The sequence below is a fragment of the Tachysurus vachellii genome, chromosome 4, assembly GCF_030014155.1.
Source record: "Tachysurus vachellii isolate PV-2020 chromosome 4, HZAU_Pvac_v1, whole genome shotgun sequence".
In the NCBI taxonomy this organism is placed as follows: domain Eukaryota; kingdom Metazoa; phylum Chordata; class Actinopteri; order Siluriformes; family Bagridae; genus Tachysurus; species Tachysurus vachellii.
Genome location: NC_083463.1, coordinates 2,067,961 through 2,085,460, shown reverse-complemented (window position 1 = coordinate 2,085,460; position 17,500 = coordinate 2,067,961). Strand labels below are relative to the sequence as shown.

The following is a 17,500-nucleotide window of genomic DNA, read 5'->3' as shown; positions in this document are numbered from 1 at the left end:
CTTGCGTGTCCTTGTAAACAAAGCCACAGCCCTGTTGTCTCTTTACAGTTCAACAGATTAACACTGATTTTAGCAGATTTTCTTCAAGCTATGAAGGAAGAAGAAAAACACATTCGTTCTTTTCTTTTCTTTTTTTTCTCAACTCCTCCTTCTGCGTTGTCGCTCTGCAGGTTTCGGTCGTTTGACAGGTCGGCGAGAGTGTTTGGATTAAATATGTGATATCTAATTAGTTTCACAATCAGTGTGTGTACAGTGCTGTGTGGGCAATTACCTTCTGTTGTGTGAGAACACATTATAAATCTGAGAGTTTACTTTCACACGGTTTTCTGACGTCGGGTTTGACAAAGGACAGGAAATTCAACGTCTACTGCTTAGAATAATAATAATAATAAATATAGCTGCAAGCAGCGATGACGGGCCTTCGCACGTTTGTTCATCGCTATACGGTGCCTTCCAGAAAACAATGCACGGTGGGCAAGTGCATCAAGTGGGTAAATATCAGTGGACTATTTTATGTTGTTACTGACCCATTTGGGGACTGTAGGTAAATGAAACCCCACATTTTAGACAAACGGGGGCGCTAGTGAGCCACTTAAGAGACACACCTTTGTCTGACCTTTTTGTCCACACTTAACAGCCGACAAATGTGATGTATGTGTCAAATTTCAAGTTAATCTAAGCACGCCAAAAGACTTAAATATGCCTGAAAAAGAAAGTAAAGTTTGACACGTTACCATGAGAACAGTGTTTGAGATATCAAAAATCCGTTCGCAATTTCGCATCTGCAATATCTCTGCACCATGTTGGCCAAGTCTGGTCTCAATTGCATGAATCCCCTAGGAGGAGTATTTAAAAGTTCATTGCATGCAACTGTGAAAAAATCCACCTTTGTGACTGACACACTTCCTGGGGCCTGTTGGTGGCGCTATACCCGGGACTCACAATAAGCACATCGATGCGATCGGAATCCTTGGCCGAACATACACACCGCGTGTCATCACAATAAGACATTTTTTGCTTTAGATATTAGACACTTTCTGTTTCTCTGAATTCGCCATAACTTTGTCGCCTCGCCATGGCAGCACCGTTCGAGATATCAAAAATCCCTTCGCAATTTAGCAAATGCAATGTCTTGGCATCATGTTCACCACTTTTGGTGTCAATCGCATGAATTCCCTAGGAGGAGTATTTAAAAGTTCACCACATGCAACTGTTGTGACTGACACACTTCCTGGCGCCTGTTGGTGGCGCTATGTCCGAGATTCACAATAAGCACATCGATGCGATCGGAATCCTTGGACGAACATACACACCGCGTGTCATCCCAATAAGACATTTTTTGCTTTAGATATTAGACACTTCCTGTTTCTCTGAATTCGCCATAACTTTGTCGCCTCGCCATGGCAGCACCGTTCGAGATATCAAAAATCCCTTCGCAATTTAGCAAGTGCAATGTCTCGGCATCATGTTCACAACGTTTGATGTCAATCGCATGAATTCCCTAGGAGGAGTATTTAAAAGTTCACCGCATGCACTTATAAAACGATCCAAAATGGCCGACTTCCTGTTGGGCGGAGCTCATAGTTTAGAGCGCGAAAGTTGTTCGGGTCGATGAGATCTATATGCGTACCAACTCTCGTACATGTGCGTACATAATTGCCCGATCTGTGCACCAATGTTTGTTTTTGCATTACAGGGGGCGCTACAGAGCCCCCCTGCCACGCCCGTATTCCAGCCTTTGTCCAATCCTAGTGTCGCACGACTCTGACGTGTGTGCCAAATTTCAAGAGTTTTCGAGCATGTTAAGGGATCCCAATTGGCCAATGTGTGGGAAAAAAGAAAAAAAAAAAAAAAAACATACTCCCGAGGAAAAACAATAGGGCTTCGCACCATTCGGTGCTCAGGCCCTAATAATAATAATAATAATAATAATAATAATAATAAAATAATTTGCCCATTTGTTATAACACGTCATATAACCCTTTTTGTGGTATTAAGTGATATTAAACACTTATAAGAGCTAAATAAGGGCTAATAAGGTATTTAAGGATAACAATCTACATGCTAATGCTTTACAACATCTGAGATGTAAACTTGTACAAACATTTATGGAGGTTTAATGTAACGTGTGTAAACTGTGTCAGTGCTTTCATCAGCATCCAGTCAAGTTGACATAAACCTACATAAAGGTTTCTAAAGGGTTATTAAGAGGTGTTGGCCATCATAATGCTGTGCTTTACACTTGACCTGGAATATCCTTCCGGACAGCTTGTACATGTTTAATAATGTATTATAGATGTTTATATATGTTCATGTCACCTTTAATATTGACATGAATCTATTTTACGACAGCTTATAAGGAGAAATAAGCATTGATAAATATTTATTTAGTTTTCTGACTAATTCCATTTATAACAGCTTATGTTTGTTGAATTCTTAAAAAAAAAATATATATATTATAATATTATAATATTATATTATAAAAATATATTTTGGAATGTTATAAATGTATATAGGTTTGTGTCAACTTGAACCTGACAATGATGTAATTTAACAGCCTTAATAATGACACAATTCCTTTTTATAATGAGTTACGCCTGTTGAAATAACCTGTTATAAATATTTATGTAGGTTTATTTCTTCTTGTGTGTAGTGTAATAGCAGTACAATGGGGTTTCCATGTCAGGTTTGAGAACTTCCTCAGTATTTCCAGATGGAATCTGATTAGATATTTATGTTGCACAGGAAAAGATAAAACTGCTATTTTCTTGTCAGCTCAATTGTTCAGGATCTCTGGACACTCCCTTTCCATGCTGGCTGCGGCATGGCCGAATGAGCCGGATTGAGAGAGTTCTGTAGTAGAAAATGTAATCGTGATTTGTGCTGTGTAATTTATTCAAGCTTGTCGCAGCTGTGGCTTTCGAAAGCGTTCCCGAGAAAACACACAATGGGATACGTATTGGACTGAAATTGAAAGCAAGGACTTATTCCAAAGGTGGAACCCTCTTCAAGAATATGGGACTATTTGGCTATGGAAGCTTCAATGGGATTTAATAGATTTAAAACTCTTGGCCCCGAGAGCTGTAACTACAGGACATTACGTCCTGTGCATCTTCATAATCTTACTACATGTAAAGAATCTTTATCCTAAACGCCAGGCTGCATTTTTCAACACTGATTTACTGCCTGCTCTGTATTTAGCTTCGAAAAGCATGTTAAACAACCTAATGGAAATATCTGGATATAAGATGGAATATGATGGTTTTTATGCAGCAATTCAATCCAACAGACATGATTATTAGAGATGATGCAGATGTAGGTCTGAAAGTCTCAAAGTTTACCAGAAACTATGTAGGATGTAGTGTTCTAATCTACCAAATGACACTTTGTCCTTCTAATTCAGGTCACTGGAGTCTGTTATTCTTAAATAAACACATAATCACATAAAGTCAGTTACCCCTGAGCTTCAAGTTGAGCCTCAAATCATTTACCTTTAATACACATCTCCTTTAAAAAGTCTGGAGTCTTAAGCCACTCAAGTCACTTAGTCTAAAAAGGTCACTCAAGTCACTTACCTTCAAAGTCATTTTGAGTCAAGTCACTTACCTTCAAAAAGAATACACTAACCCTAACCCTAATTCTAACCCTAATCCTAACTCATGGTTAAGTCGTGTGACAGGTTATTTACTATTGAATACAGATTTGTTTAACCTTGAGAAACTTATAAACCCTAACCACTAAACTTATAAACCCTAACCACTAAACTTATAAACCCTAACTACTAAACTTTAACCCTAACCACTAAACTTTAACCCTAACCACTAAACTTTAACCCTAAACACTAACCAAATCCCAAACCAATTCCAATCTCCAATATGAACCTGATCACAATCCCCCCAAACCTGAAGCGAACCTCCCCACCCCTCACTCTTTGACTAAGTCCCAACCACAAAACCCCCCACCAACACACACTACTTCGGAAGCACCGCCCACCCTCCTTAGAATCTGCACGTAATGATTCTCTATTAAACAGATCCTCTAACCCAAAAACAGACAACAGAAGATGACAAAAATTTTATTATTTTTTATTATTTTTCACTAATCTATTTTTGTAATTTATTTAACGTATTTAAAGTATAAAATCCCTGAGTGGTATATACAACAAAAAAAATTAAAGTAGAAAGTCTGTGCCTGTGCTTCCTCTGCTCCATTGGGGGCGAAAATAAATATCCCCTAAACTAACTCTAAACACTAACCCTTAATCTTAAACCACATCCATGACCCCACCCACTGTTAAAAATACCTCCCCTTTGGGACAGGACCCTTAGACCTAACCATAACATACCAGCCCAGAGAAGGGAGGGTGGGAAGTTCTAGGGACAGCCTGTGCAAGAGGCTAACCCTAATCACTAACCCTTAATCCTAGCTTTAAACACTAACCTGAACCCTATCACTAACCTTTAACTCTAACCCTAAACACTAACCCTAACCTCTAAACCTTTGGTCTTTCATATAAAGTTTAGGTTGTGTTCTAAAGTAAATTCTTCAGACACACACCCACGTACTCATCACATCTAATTAGAGTCTCAAGTCACTTCCCTGAAAGTCTGATTGTTTTAGTTTGTGTAAAATTCTAAAGTTATTTGGTTAGTGCTTTTAAAACTAAACGTTAGCTTTTAAAGGTGGGGTCTCCGGAGGATAAAAACAAAGAAAGAAAGAGAAGAAAGGTTTACGATAAGGTAAGAAGTAGGACGTGTTAATATAGGATCAGCTTTCCAGCGCTGGAGAGAACTGAACGTCTTCCGTGTGAAACAGAGCTAAAACTTTCACGATACAACACACAGTACTACAAAAACACATTTGTATTACCGTAGTATTACTCATTGTGTTCATTTATTGATAAAAATATACCCTCGGTCAGCTGCCCCAGCAGGTTCCCATAATATTTGTCTGGGTTGTACTTGGGTTATACTTGTCTAGTGTATGTGTGGGCGGAGCTATCAAAACAGGGGTGGGGCCCATTTGGGTTAGTGGCGTGTTTGTTTTGGTGATTTCAAATGTCAACATTGACTTTCAAACAACGGAGACCCCACCTTTAAAGAACAACCTTACGAGTGAGAATTGGTCTCCAGTGAATTGTCTTTGAGTCCAAGGCTGTTCTCAAGGTCCAGTCTTAAGTCCAAGGCTGAGAGTCCCATATAATTTACCACTGAGTATAACTAAAATATTATCATTTAAATCTCATCACTTTATTAAAAGTTCAGATCTAATCAGGTTTCCAAATCAGGACTCACATCACAACTGAAAAGTGATCAGTTCTTACATGATCATTAAACCGATTTTATTCTCAGGTCTCAAATGACAAAGTTACTGATGACTCACAGAAACGAGTTCGAGGTCACGTGCCGTTTACATCGTATTCACAAAATATGGAAATAAGCTGCAGTTTTTAAATCTGTGATGACTTCAGAACTCTGGAATTAAACCCAAATGAGACTTTATGTAATTATGTATTTATGTATTATCTCTAGTTTAATCGTGATTAAAGTGTTTAATCGTGATTAAACTCTGTAAGATATGAAATAAAAAAATTTGTAAACTCTTTTTAAATGAATTATTTTTTTAATTATGTCGCTTTGTAGAACATTCTGTTTTCCTATTTCAGCTTAGACAAAAATGCATAAAATGTAATGCGGCCTAGGGCTTTCAAGCCACATGCACCAAATTCAGATATGTTGTAGACGCTGGTCTGATACTTTTCTAAGCGATCCGAGTACCGGTACTTCCGGTACCGGGTCTCAAAATGGCCTTTTTTCCCATAGACTCCCATTATAAATTTTGGAGGTTTATACAGTAACTCGGCAAGCTTTCGAACTATCTACACCAAACTCGTCCAGCTCCTTTAGGGTGATACTCTAAACAAACTTTTAAATCGGTGTACCGACTGGCCTTCCGGTTGTGCCGCAGCCCCGCCCCAAAATATGCAAAATCAAAAACTTTTTACATCATGGACATGTGACATATCAAAATACTCAGCACAATGAGGGGAACTTCCTCACGTGTATTCTGATGACATCACATGATGTCACATGAAAATCAAAAACTAGCACAACATAGATAAGTGACATATCAAAACAATCAGCCCGATGTGGGGAACTTGCTCAGGAACTTGCTCTATTTGGTTGATGTCACATGCTTGTCTCCGCTTACCTCTAAATGTTTTGGCAACCTAGCTTTTTGTCCACTTGCCTCCAAAAGCAACACTAACCCTTATATCCACTTGCCTCCAAAAAGCACCATCTGTTGCGAATACTTGCATCGTCAAAGCCAACATCAAAGTTTGTCGCGACAAACTTTACAAATCTAGTTATGTTTCATATTGTCATGATGGAAGCACCCATCTCGTCCTCCGAACACCAACAGAGGGAGCCGTCCCCGGAGTACTAACACTTCCGGACTACATTTCCCATAAGCCACATGCCGGGACTGATTGCACCGCCACCTGCGGCCAATTACCCAGCGCCTATTTAAGGCAAACTTGAACTGACTCCAGTGCGAAGTCTTGATTTGCTGCGGCTGTCATTCTGAGCGTTTCTAGTGTTTCCTGTTTCTGGTTTTTGATCTGTTTCTGTATTTTGCCACACGACTGTTTTCTGCCTGCCCCGACCTTTTGCCTGTTATCCTGACCACGTCTTTGCCTAGCCTACTCTGCTGTGTTTGTCGTTACCGAACCCTGCCTGTTGTTTATGAGTTTGTCTATTAAAAGCTGCAAATGGATCCTCATTCTCACGACCCGTCATTACAGATATTATAGTGCACAATCCTGATAAACTTTATATTTATTAAAATCTTAATATTTTCTGCTCAGAGAATCAATCGTAGGAACGTAAATCAAATTACTTACATAGACTCAAGACTGCAGTGGATTTGGTTGTAAAATGACTTCACGTGCTATTTTGCTGATGGTAAAGAGCTGTTGTTGCCGGTGCTATCTTTAGTAAATCAGCGCCGCAGTATGTGAATTGGAGCTGAGACAGGTACGTCTCGCCTGAGACGCCGTTACCGTACGTGCTCGTAAACCAGTCATATTTTCATTTGCATCCAATTTTCCTGATGTTGTGATTCATGCAGTGTGTCTGTTAGGATGAATAAAAATAGATAAACGCAATGCTGCTTTTTATTGATTTTCTGTCCTCCCCTGAGCCGTGCTGTACAGCAATATGACTCAATCTGTTAACAACCAGGTTCTTGGAAGCCAGAAAGCCTTAAAGTGAGAAAAAATAAAGCTTAAATGAAAAGACAACGTTTTAATGAAGAGCTTAAATGAAGCATGTAGCGTTAAAGTTCGTATTCAGGTTCGGTGTCGTCGTCTGTAGCCTTGAGAATCGATTGATTTGTTGTTTGTCTGTTTAACGTGACAGATTCCAGTGCTGATCAACCTGAGCCAGGACGACGACGTGAACCTGCCGGTCAAACCGCTCATATTCGCTCTGGCCATGGGAGCGTGTTTAGGAGGTGAGTTACTTTTCCAAGTATCTTATCTTATCTTCATCTTATACTGAAGGAAAAAAAATCATTTTAAAATCTTGAAAATCTTATCTGAATTTCTTGTGTTGTTTGATGGCAGATTTATTAACACTTTTTATAAGTCATTATAACATGTTTATAATACAGTAGGTAATGATTTGTGAGCAGTTATGCCCTATAAAGCTCTGTTATGATTCGTTACAGCTCTATGAAGCTCTATTAGTGTTCTGTACAACGGGGTGTGCTGGTCTTAGCTCTTACTCACGATGTAGTGCAGAGTTCGTAAGATGGAGGACTGTTTATTTTGTGCTAATTCTGTTGAAAGTGTGCCGTGTGACTCAAGGTCGAGTCAGAACACCCTGGTTGTGTGCTGCGAGGAAGAATAGTGTGTGTGTGTGTGTGTGTGTGTGTGTGTGTGTGTGACAGCACTCTGGTCTAATAAGAGGAGGTGTGTTATTGATCGAGGTGATGCTGTGACAGAGGAGTCTGGTTCTGTTGTGTGAACATGTCGTATTGAGCTGGGTTTCTACACCACCGAAAAAAAGCACATCCTTACAGAGCGTGATTATCAGGTCCCGATGTTCCACCTCCGATTCGCCCCAAAGGAAAAGTCACGCAGACTTCTCTCGTGAAATATTCACATGATTCGCATGGAATTTGGACATTAAAAAAAGGATTCTTAACATTTTTATAGAAAAAATGTATATTCCTGTTTGGAGATGAAATTAAAGTATTTTTGTAATACTTTTTTGTAAAAAAAATTCAAAAAGTAATTTTGAATTTTAATTTTTTCACAGAAATTTTACACAATTTATTTAATTTGATTCATTCACACATTTTCACATAATTCACTATAATCAAGTTAAATTTTCGTTTGATTATTAAAATGAAGCCATTTATTTTCACAAACTTTTTTTACATGGTTTATTTATTTTGACGTTATTGTTTCAAGAATTTTCACAATATGATTCTTCCACATGATTCATTTTTTTTTTACATGTGATTCTTTCATGATTCAGTACTTTTAGATTTAGATCTATTTACGTTCCCAATGTAAAATCTGTTGTTTGGTGTGATGTCACTCTTCAGATCAACACACATCTGATTGCCTGATTGACCCAGAGCCTGAGAGAGCGAGGATTTTCCACTCCCTCATTTCTGTGAATAACAAATGGAGCTCGGTCTATTTCTTATTTATTTCCAAAATAGCTCCGTGGCCCGCAGGTATAGACGCAGAAACAACGTCTCGTCTTCATCAGAAAGCAATCGTGTCTGAAGTGGAGACAGGAGCACCTCGCTGTAGCTGCATCAACCAGACGACATTTAACTTACATTTTATCCTCCTCAGTGCTTCACTTTGGAAAAGATTGCAGTAAAATTAGCAAAGGACTCGTGCTCAGTGTTCTGGGCTCTGATTGATCAGAAGGTGTTGATTCATTTTCTGTAACAGTGTCTCATGCACTCGCTATAATACATTATCGTTTCCATAGCAACAGCTAGAGATGATATTCTAACCATGAAAAGCAGCTGATACCGATACCCAGGAGATATATACATCTCCCCCAAAAAACGTTTATTTTTAATTACTTTTTTCTACAAAAATCACACACGCTGTGGTTCCTGTTGCAGATATACTAGAAAACCAAAAAAACATGATGGAAAAATGTTGTTGAATAAAGAACACAGGCTGATAGAAATATAACAAAGTGTAATAAAGATTAAAGTGTCAATATAGCAAGAAAGAAAGTCCAATTCATCATTTATTCTCTCACTCATCTTCTACCACTTATCCGAACTACCTCGGGTCACGGGGAGCCTGTGCCTATCTCAGGCGTCATCGGGCCTCAAGGCAGGATACACTCTGGACGGAGTGCCAACCCATCACAGGGCACACACACACACTCTCATTCACTCACGCAATCACACACTATGGACAATTTTCCAGAGATGCCAATCAACCTACCATGCATGTCTTTGGACCGGGGGAGGAAACTGGAGTACCCGGAGGAAACCCCCGAGGCACGGGGAGAACATGCAAACTCCACACACACAAGGTGGAGGCGGGAATCGAACCCCCAACCCTGGAGGTGTGAGGCGAACGTGATAACCACTAAGCCACCGTGACCCCTTCCAATTCATCAATTCATCAAACAGCTGCAAAATAAATAAATAAATAAATAAAATCAGATTTTGTACAAATCTAAATCCAAGATCCGTTCCTGTGTATCGGATCAGTGCCGTGTACATGTCCAGCAGATGTGCAGTTTCTGTATCACGTAGGGAAGGAGTCTCCAGTGCAAAAACACTCTGGAAAGAAGAAAATAATCAGCTTCAGGTTGATAACAGTAACTCAAGCCACGCCCACAAGTTAATTGCATATTTTATACAGTATGTTTATTATTAGCTTTATTCAGACATCTTATGAGTTGTAAATCATTTTCAAGTTAGAAAGAAAGTTCCTGTTTTCACTTGAGAACAAAAAGTCATTAGAATTGTGTTTATGTTTGTATTTTATTTTTACAGGTAATGGGACGCTGATCGGTGCGTCAGCGAACGTGGTATGTGCTGGAATCGCAGAACAACACGGATACGGATTTTCCTTCATGGAATTCTTCAGGTAATGACATTTAAACATTGAGTATATTCTGTGATACGATGTAAAAAGATTTATTTAGATTTACAATGCACATTTTAAAGAATTACCAGTCCACATTGTATTAATTTTTTACATTTGATTCTTTCACATGACTCATTTTTCACATTTGATTCTTTCACATAACTCATTTTTCACATTCGATTTTTCATTTGGTTCTTTCAAGAGTCACTATTTTCACAGGTGATTTTACAGTTGACTCTTTCACATGACTCATTTTTCACATTTGATTCTTTCACACAGCTCATTTTTCACATTCCATTCTTCATTTGATTCATTCAAGGTTCACTAATTTCACACGTGATTTTACAATTTCACATTTGATTCTTTCACATGACTCATTTTCCCCATGATTCTTCAATTGATTCAGTCACATGATTCACTATTTTCACTTGCGATTCTATCATGATTCATTATTTTTTCAATCTTCACGTGATTCGTTTACTTTCACATAAAACTTTCACATTTGATTCGTTTCAGAAGCTGACATGTTATAGATTTTAAACAGAACCTGCTCGTACATTTCGTTCCCACTGATTGTTAGTGGTACAGGATCTGTAGCGAATCAGAGGAAAATCACGATGCTGATGAATTTCATTCCAATCATCTCAAACTCAAGATATAATCCGGAAAACTAGAAATAAAAAGCTTCTCCATCTGTCTGTAATTTGGGGAGTGACAGATCTGGGTTCAGAGCGTGACTCGTGTGCATGTACTCCGTGTTCGACTCCAGATCAACAGATACATTTAAATGTTTAGGAAAAAAAAATCTAATCAACCCACTGATTAGCCCTTGAGAAAGTGTTGCTGAGAGGCTGGCAGAGATATTCACCATTTCATTTTTTTTGTTTTGTTGTTTTTTTTTTTGGCTCCCTGCGAGCTGCCACCTGCTTGATGAAAGTGCGTTCCGAGTTAAAGCTGAAGCTTCCCGGAGTCTGGCGCTTTCCCAGCTGGAAGCACAGCAGTGGTCAATAGTGAAAAGGAGAATCTGAATGCCTGTCTGATTGAGCTGTAGAAATCCCACGATGGGAGTGTGTGTGTGTTTGTGTGTGTGTATGTGCGTGTGTGTGTGTGTTTGTGCATGTGTGTGTGTGTGTGTGCTTGATTCCTTGTGTTGAATTATAAGGAAGACTCAACTAACCTGAGTAATAACTACGTAATTATGGGAATATTTAAAGTGAGTGTGTGTGTTTGTGTGTGTTTGTGTGTGTTTGTTTGTGTGTGTTTGTGTGTGTTTGTGTGTGTGCGTTTGTGTGTGTTTGTGTGTGTTTGTGTGTGTGCGTTTGTGTGTGTGTATATGTGCGCATGTGTGTGTCTCTGTGTGTGTGTGCGTGTGTGTGTGTGTGTGGTTGATTCCTTGTGTGTTGAATTAGAAGGAAGACTCAACTAACCTGAGTAATAACTATGTAATTATGGGAATATTTAAAGTGTGTGTGTGTGTGTTTGTGTGTGCGTGTGCGTGTATGTACGTGTGTATGTCTCTCTGTGTGTGTGTGGGTATATGTATGTGTGTGTGTGTCTCTCTGTGTGTGTATGTGTGTGTGTTTGTGTGTGTGTGTGTGTTTGTGTGTGTTTGTGTGTGTGGTTGATTCCTTGTGTGTTGAATTAGAAGGCTCAACTAACCTGAGTAATAACTATGTAATTATGGGAATATTTAAAGTGTGTGTGCGTGTGTGTGTGTGTGTGTGTGTGTGTGGTGCTGTTATGGTAAGATAATCAACAAAAATGGCAGTGTGATTTTTCCATTGTTTAAGAAAAGGCAACATCATGTATTTGATCCACTGATCCATATAGTTTTTTTCCTACTAAAAATAATCCCACTGTTTTCTGCTGTACATTTTAAGATCTAACCAAAATAAACAGTGTTAAGCTGTTAATTATTATTACCTCTGAGTTAATTATTACCCCTGAGTTTACGCTTATTTGCATGATGACAGAGAGAAGGGGATCATGGGTAAATGTGGCAGAGCTAATTATGTGCTAACTACATGTCGTACATGTTGTCGGGCGGAAACCTCGTATGTCCAAATTTGGTCAGTTTCATATTTTTTCACATATCGATGCTATTGGTCAGTCCCCACGTGGGTCTGTTATTTTTACAAGTTATTAACCAATCTAAAGTCTTGAAAATAGCTTGAGCGCAAATCTCATAACTCCATTGGACACTTCAACTGTCCACCTCTTCCTCACTCCGTGGGAGAGCTTCACGGCATATTTCTCCTCAAGAAGAGTCGCAACGAATCAACACGTCTTCTGAGGTAAATGTCTTCAAAACACTGGGCTCAAAGAAAAAAAATCTTGACCCCCGCTAGTTCTGGTGCTCTTCTGAGGACAGGAATTTAGCGCAAGACAATCCACTGCAACGCGGACTAAACCCTGTGCACTGCAGATAAGGTACGGCGTTTTTTTAATGTCCTGACATACGGAAAATAACGGTTTTGGAGATACGAGGATTCCGTCTGACAGCGACGATATGCATGTCCTCAGTTGGTCAGCTGGGAGTCGTGTTGTTGGTGTGTTTAATCAGGTTTACACTGAGGAAGACTGTATGTATATATAAACCTCTATGCACAAGCTTGTGCCCTCTGTGCTCACTTTCTGAAAGTGTAGTCTGTTAAAAACCTTAAACTGTATTGAGTTTCTCACGTGATTCTTTTACATGATTCGTTTATTTTCAGATTTAATTCTTTCACATGAATTATTCACGTTTACATTTGATTTTCTCCCATGATAACTATTTTCACGTTTGATTCTTTTGCATGATTAATTATTTTCAAATGGGACTTTTTTACAATTATTATCACATTTGATTATTTTACATGATCCCCTTTCACATTTGATTCCCCCCATGATTACTATTTTTTTATTTGATTCTTAAACATGACTCATTTTTTACATTTGATTCTTGTGCATGATTCATTATTTTCAAATGTGACTATTTTACAATTAATTACTTTTGCAACTGATTCTTTCACAGGATTCATTTTCGTTCACAATATGATTCATTCACCTGACTCATTTGTTTCCACGTCGAAAACATACGTAACCATAACAACATTTACTCTCTGTATGTTTTATATTTGTTTATTAAGTGAAGTGTCCGATCTGTAAAATCTTCCAGGGCATCGTGTTGGGAAGTTGGAGACGTCAATCAGAAGGCGTTTTAATCTCGAAAAAACAAAAGCAAACTCTTCTTCATCGTCATCATCAGCTGAACATGTGATTCACTCTCGATCTCATCAGTAAAGCTCATGCTTCAAAGAAAAAACAGCTATCTCTGTCAGGTCTCTGCCTGGACTTTGGCCATGTGCCTTTTGTTTATGTTTCATGTTCACGTGTCTGCCCCGCCCTTGTCTTTTCCGCCCCGCCTCTGCACACCTGTCCCTCATGTTTATTGATTATTTGTATTATTTAGTTGAGCCGCGTTGCATTGTGCAGTGCGGAATCCTTGTCTTTATGTCTGGTTTTGTCTGTGTCCTGTTTCGTGGTTTTTTAAGTTATTAAACCCCGTTTTTGTTAAGCTGTCCTGCGTTTGGGTCCGCTTTTATCCCGCGATCATTGACAATCTCTTGGGGATAATTTTAGTTAAAATTTATCTTAATCACATTTTGGTGAAAGTGAAATCAGCTGAAATTGTTTAGGCTCCAGAAAAACAAAATAAAATAAAAGATCTAATGTGCATGTTCTCCCTGTGCCTCGGGGGTTTCCTCCGGGTACTCCGGTTTCCTCCCCCGGTCCAAAGACATGCATGGTAGGTTGATTGGCATCTCTGGAAAAATTGTCTGTAGTGTGTGATTGTCTGAGTGAATGAGAGTGTGTGTGTGTGCCCTGCGATGGGTTGGCACTCCGTCCAGGGTGTATCCTGCCTTGATGCCCTATGACGCCTGAGATAGGCACAGGCTCCCCGTGACCCGAGGCAGTTTGGATAAGCGATAGAATGAAAATAAATGAAAAGGAAAAATATTTCAATAGAGAGCTACATAGAGATGATCAGCAGTTAGAACCGATAAAGGAGTAAAATTTAGTTGTTTTTTTCCTCTAGGTTGGAAAATGCCCTCTGTAATGTATTTTCCAATAAGCTCTCATTTAATTGACTTTAGATCAACACTATGGCTAATTAGCATCTTTTTTTAGCCAGTGTTTGGATTCCCAGCTGCACTTGTGACTGACTAAAAGCTCTAACGTTTCGGTGAAGCTCTGTGACAAGCTGTAGACAGATGGAGAACAGAACTGGATCTTGTCTGTTTTATTATTATTAATTACCACAAACAATTAACAGTCACGACCCGTCAGCTCCTCATGTCTCCTGTAGGATCTCGATCTTGGTCTTCTAATTAGTTCTCCAGAACTGTCCCTGTGACTGAGTTTCAGATCCTGGGCTGTGGATTGTTGCAGTTTTTGTCCTCGTGTCGATGCGCTTTTCACCTCAGAGTGTTGACCTGGAGGAAAATAAACAAAGCTCTGATGCGTAACAGGGTCTGGAGAGTTCAGACAGAAGTCAGAGTTCACGTGAACACACTGAGAACAGCAGCGTTACTGCACACAACATCTGTATGTCAGAGCTGTGGAGGTTAATGGATGTGGTTCTGAAGTAAGTGCTCAGTTCCTCAGTGGCCCAGTGTGAAGACACACAGGTCTGCTTTATTTATCTTCAGCTTCTGATTCCTGGATTATCCACATTCATGTTTCTGATGGTTATTATTTCATTTAGTTCTCTTTAATCTTTTAATGGTTATCAGACATACTCTTTAAAACACAAGACTACGTCCTTAATATTTTAACTCTCAGTTATTGGGGGATTTTGTACTCATCAAACACAACTTAGCAACCTTGTTCTCGTGCTACACAGTGTACTTATACTTGAGAAGCCTTCTGGCCCTTCCTCTGGAAAGTAGCTCAGTAAGCTGGAATAAACATGAAGACAATCTAATGTGACAAACACACATTCAGGTTCATTTTGTTATTGATGAATTGTGACTATGAATAACCTCATGGAGAAGTATTCCTTCACAAGCTGGGTGGTGGTTGTGGTGATGGTTGTGGTGGTTGTGATGGTGGTTGTTGCGATCGTGGTGGTGGTGGTTGTGGTGGTTGTGATGGTGGTTTTTGCGATCGTGGTGGAGGTGGTTGTGGTTGTGGAGGTGGTTGTGGTGATGGTTGTCATGGTGGTGGTGATTGTGAATGTGGTGGTGGTTGTGAATGTGGTGATGGTTGTGATGTTGGCGGTGGTTGTGGATGTGGTGATGGTTGTGATGGGGGTTGTGTTGATGGTTGTGATGTTGGTGGTGGTGGTTGTGATGGTGGTGGTGGTTGTGGTGATGGTTGTAATGGTGGTTGTGGTGGTTATGATGGTGGTTGTAATGGTGGTGGTTGTGATGGTTGTGATTGCAATGGTGGTGGTTGTGATGGTGGTTGTGGTGATAGTTGTGGTGATGGTTGTGATGGTGGTTGTGGTAATGGTTGTGGTGGTGATTGTGATGGTAGTGGTTGTAATGTGGTGGTTGTGGTGGTGGTTGTGATTGTTGTAATTGTGGTGGTTGTGGTGGTGGTGGTTGTGATGGTGGTTGTGGTGATGGTTGTGATGGTGGCTGTGATGGTGGTTGTGGTGATGGTTGTGATTGCAATGGTGGTGGTTGTGATGGTGGTTGTGGTGATAGTTGTGATGATGGTTGTGATGGTGGCTGTGATGGTGGTTGTGGTGATGGTTGTGATGGTGGCTGTGATGGTGGTTGTGGTGATGGTTGTGATGGTGGCTGTGATGGTGGTTGTGGTGATGGTTGTGATTGCAATGGTGGTGGTTGTGATGGTGGTTGTGGTGATAGTTGTGGTGATGGTTGTGATGGTGGTTGTGGTAATGGTTGTGGTGATGGTTGTGATAGTGGTTGTGGTGGTGGTTGTGGTTGTGGTGATGGTTGTGATAGTGGTTGTGGTGTTGGTTGTGATAGTGGTTGTGGTTGTTGTGGTGATGGTTGTGATAGTGGTTGTGGTGATGGTTGTGATAGTGGTTGTGGTGATGGTTGTGTTTGTGAATGTGGTTGTGGTTGTGGTGATGGTTGTGATGTTGGTGATGGTTGTGGTTGTGGTGATGGTTGTGATAGTGGTTGTGGTGGTGGTGGTGATGGTTGTGATGGTGGTTGTGGTGGTGGTGATGGTTGTGATGGTGGTTGTGGTGGTGGTGATGGTTGTGATAGTGGTTGTGATAATGGTTGTGGTGGTGGTGATGGTTGTGATGGTGGCTGTGGTGGTGGTGATGGTTGTGATAGTGGTTGTGGTGGTGGTGATGGCTGTGGTGGTGGTTGTGGTGGTGGTGATGGTTGTGATAGTGGCTGTGGTGGTGGCTGAATAGATGAGACTTCCTAAGGGATTTTTTTTGTATTCTTTATTTAGCAGTACTTGGAAAAACAAAAATGGAGGCAGCAGATGCTGAGATAATTGCTCATTCATCATCAACCCTCAATTACAGAGAACCAAGGCCGTACTTATGGGCGGAGTTTCGACTGTAAGCTTTTGGAACTAATGTAGTGCCTCAGAAACAGACCATGACACCAGCTCGAGGTCTGATAAATAAACTGGGACTTTGCTGTGTAATTGGGAAGCTTTGTGACGGATCGGAGAGGAACCAGGTACTGTTCAGGAAGTAGCGATGATGTGGGATATACAGTAAATAAACACAGGTCATTCACAAACACTGAAATAATATTTATTATCTTTAAAAATAGTAATTGTTTGTAGAAGGAGCACAGACATGTTCTGATAAACAGCAGCTGGTAGATTAGATTTATTATTATAACTATAAAAAGAAAAATACACTTTATTTATGGGTGAAAAACATTACAGGCATGTGTTCAAATGCTTAAGTCTGCAATCTGAGTTCATCCTGACTAAAGCCGCTAAATGATCCGTGTTGTGATCAATCCTGGCTGGATAAGTGGGAGGGTCTATGGATGGATGGAGTTTGGAAGCATATGGATAGATGGATGGACAGATAAATGGATGTATAGGTGGCTGGATGCTGAAATGATGGCTGGGTGGATGGATGGATGGATGGATGGATGGACAAACAGACAGACATTTGGATTCTTGAACAGAAGATAAATGTAGGGATCGATGGATGGTTGGATCGATGGATGAACAGATGGATGAATGTATCAGAACCCAGGTGTCGCATTCGTTTTAGCACTGAGCTTCTTAGTGACGCTTCTTTCCGTTTTCTCGTCCTTGTGTCTGTGACAGGCTTTTAATTAATAATAAAATAATTTACATCTCATAAACAAAAAAGAAGCAGAACAAAAATGGCATTTCAAGCAAAGACAATGTTTA

General features: G+C 39.9%; 1 protein-coding gene across 1 annotated transcript in view; it reads left to right on the top strand.

The window, feature by feature from the left end:
- oca2 (oculocutaneous albinism II) overlaps positions 1-17,500 on the top strand; it is a 99,824-nt gene that overhangs the window by 71,209 nt on the left and 11,115 nt on the right. The window contains exons 22-23 of the mRNA XM_060867026.1: positions 7,422-7,515; positions 10,051-10,144. Of these exons, the coding sequence (XP_060723009.1) occupies positions 7,422-7,515; positions 10,051-10,144 (188 nt within the window). The remainder of the gene's footprint in view (positions 1-7,421; positions 7,516-10,050; positions 10,145-17,500) is intronic.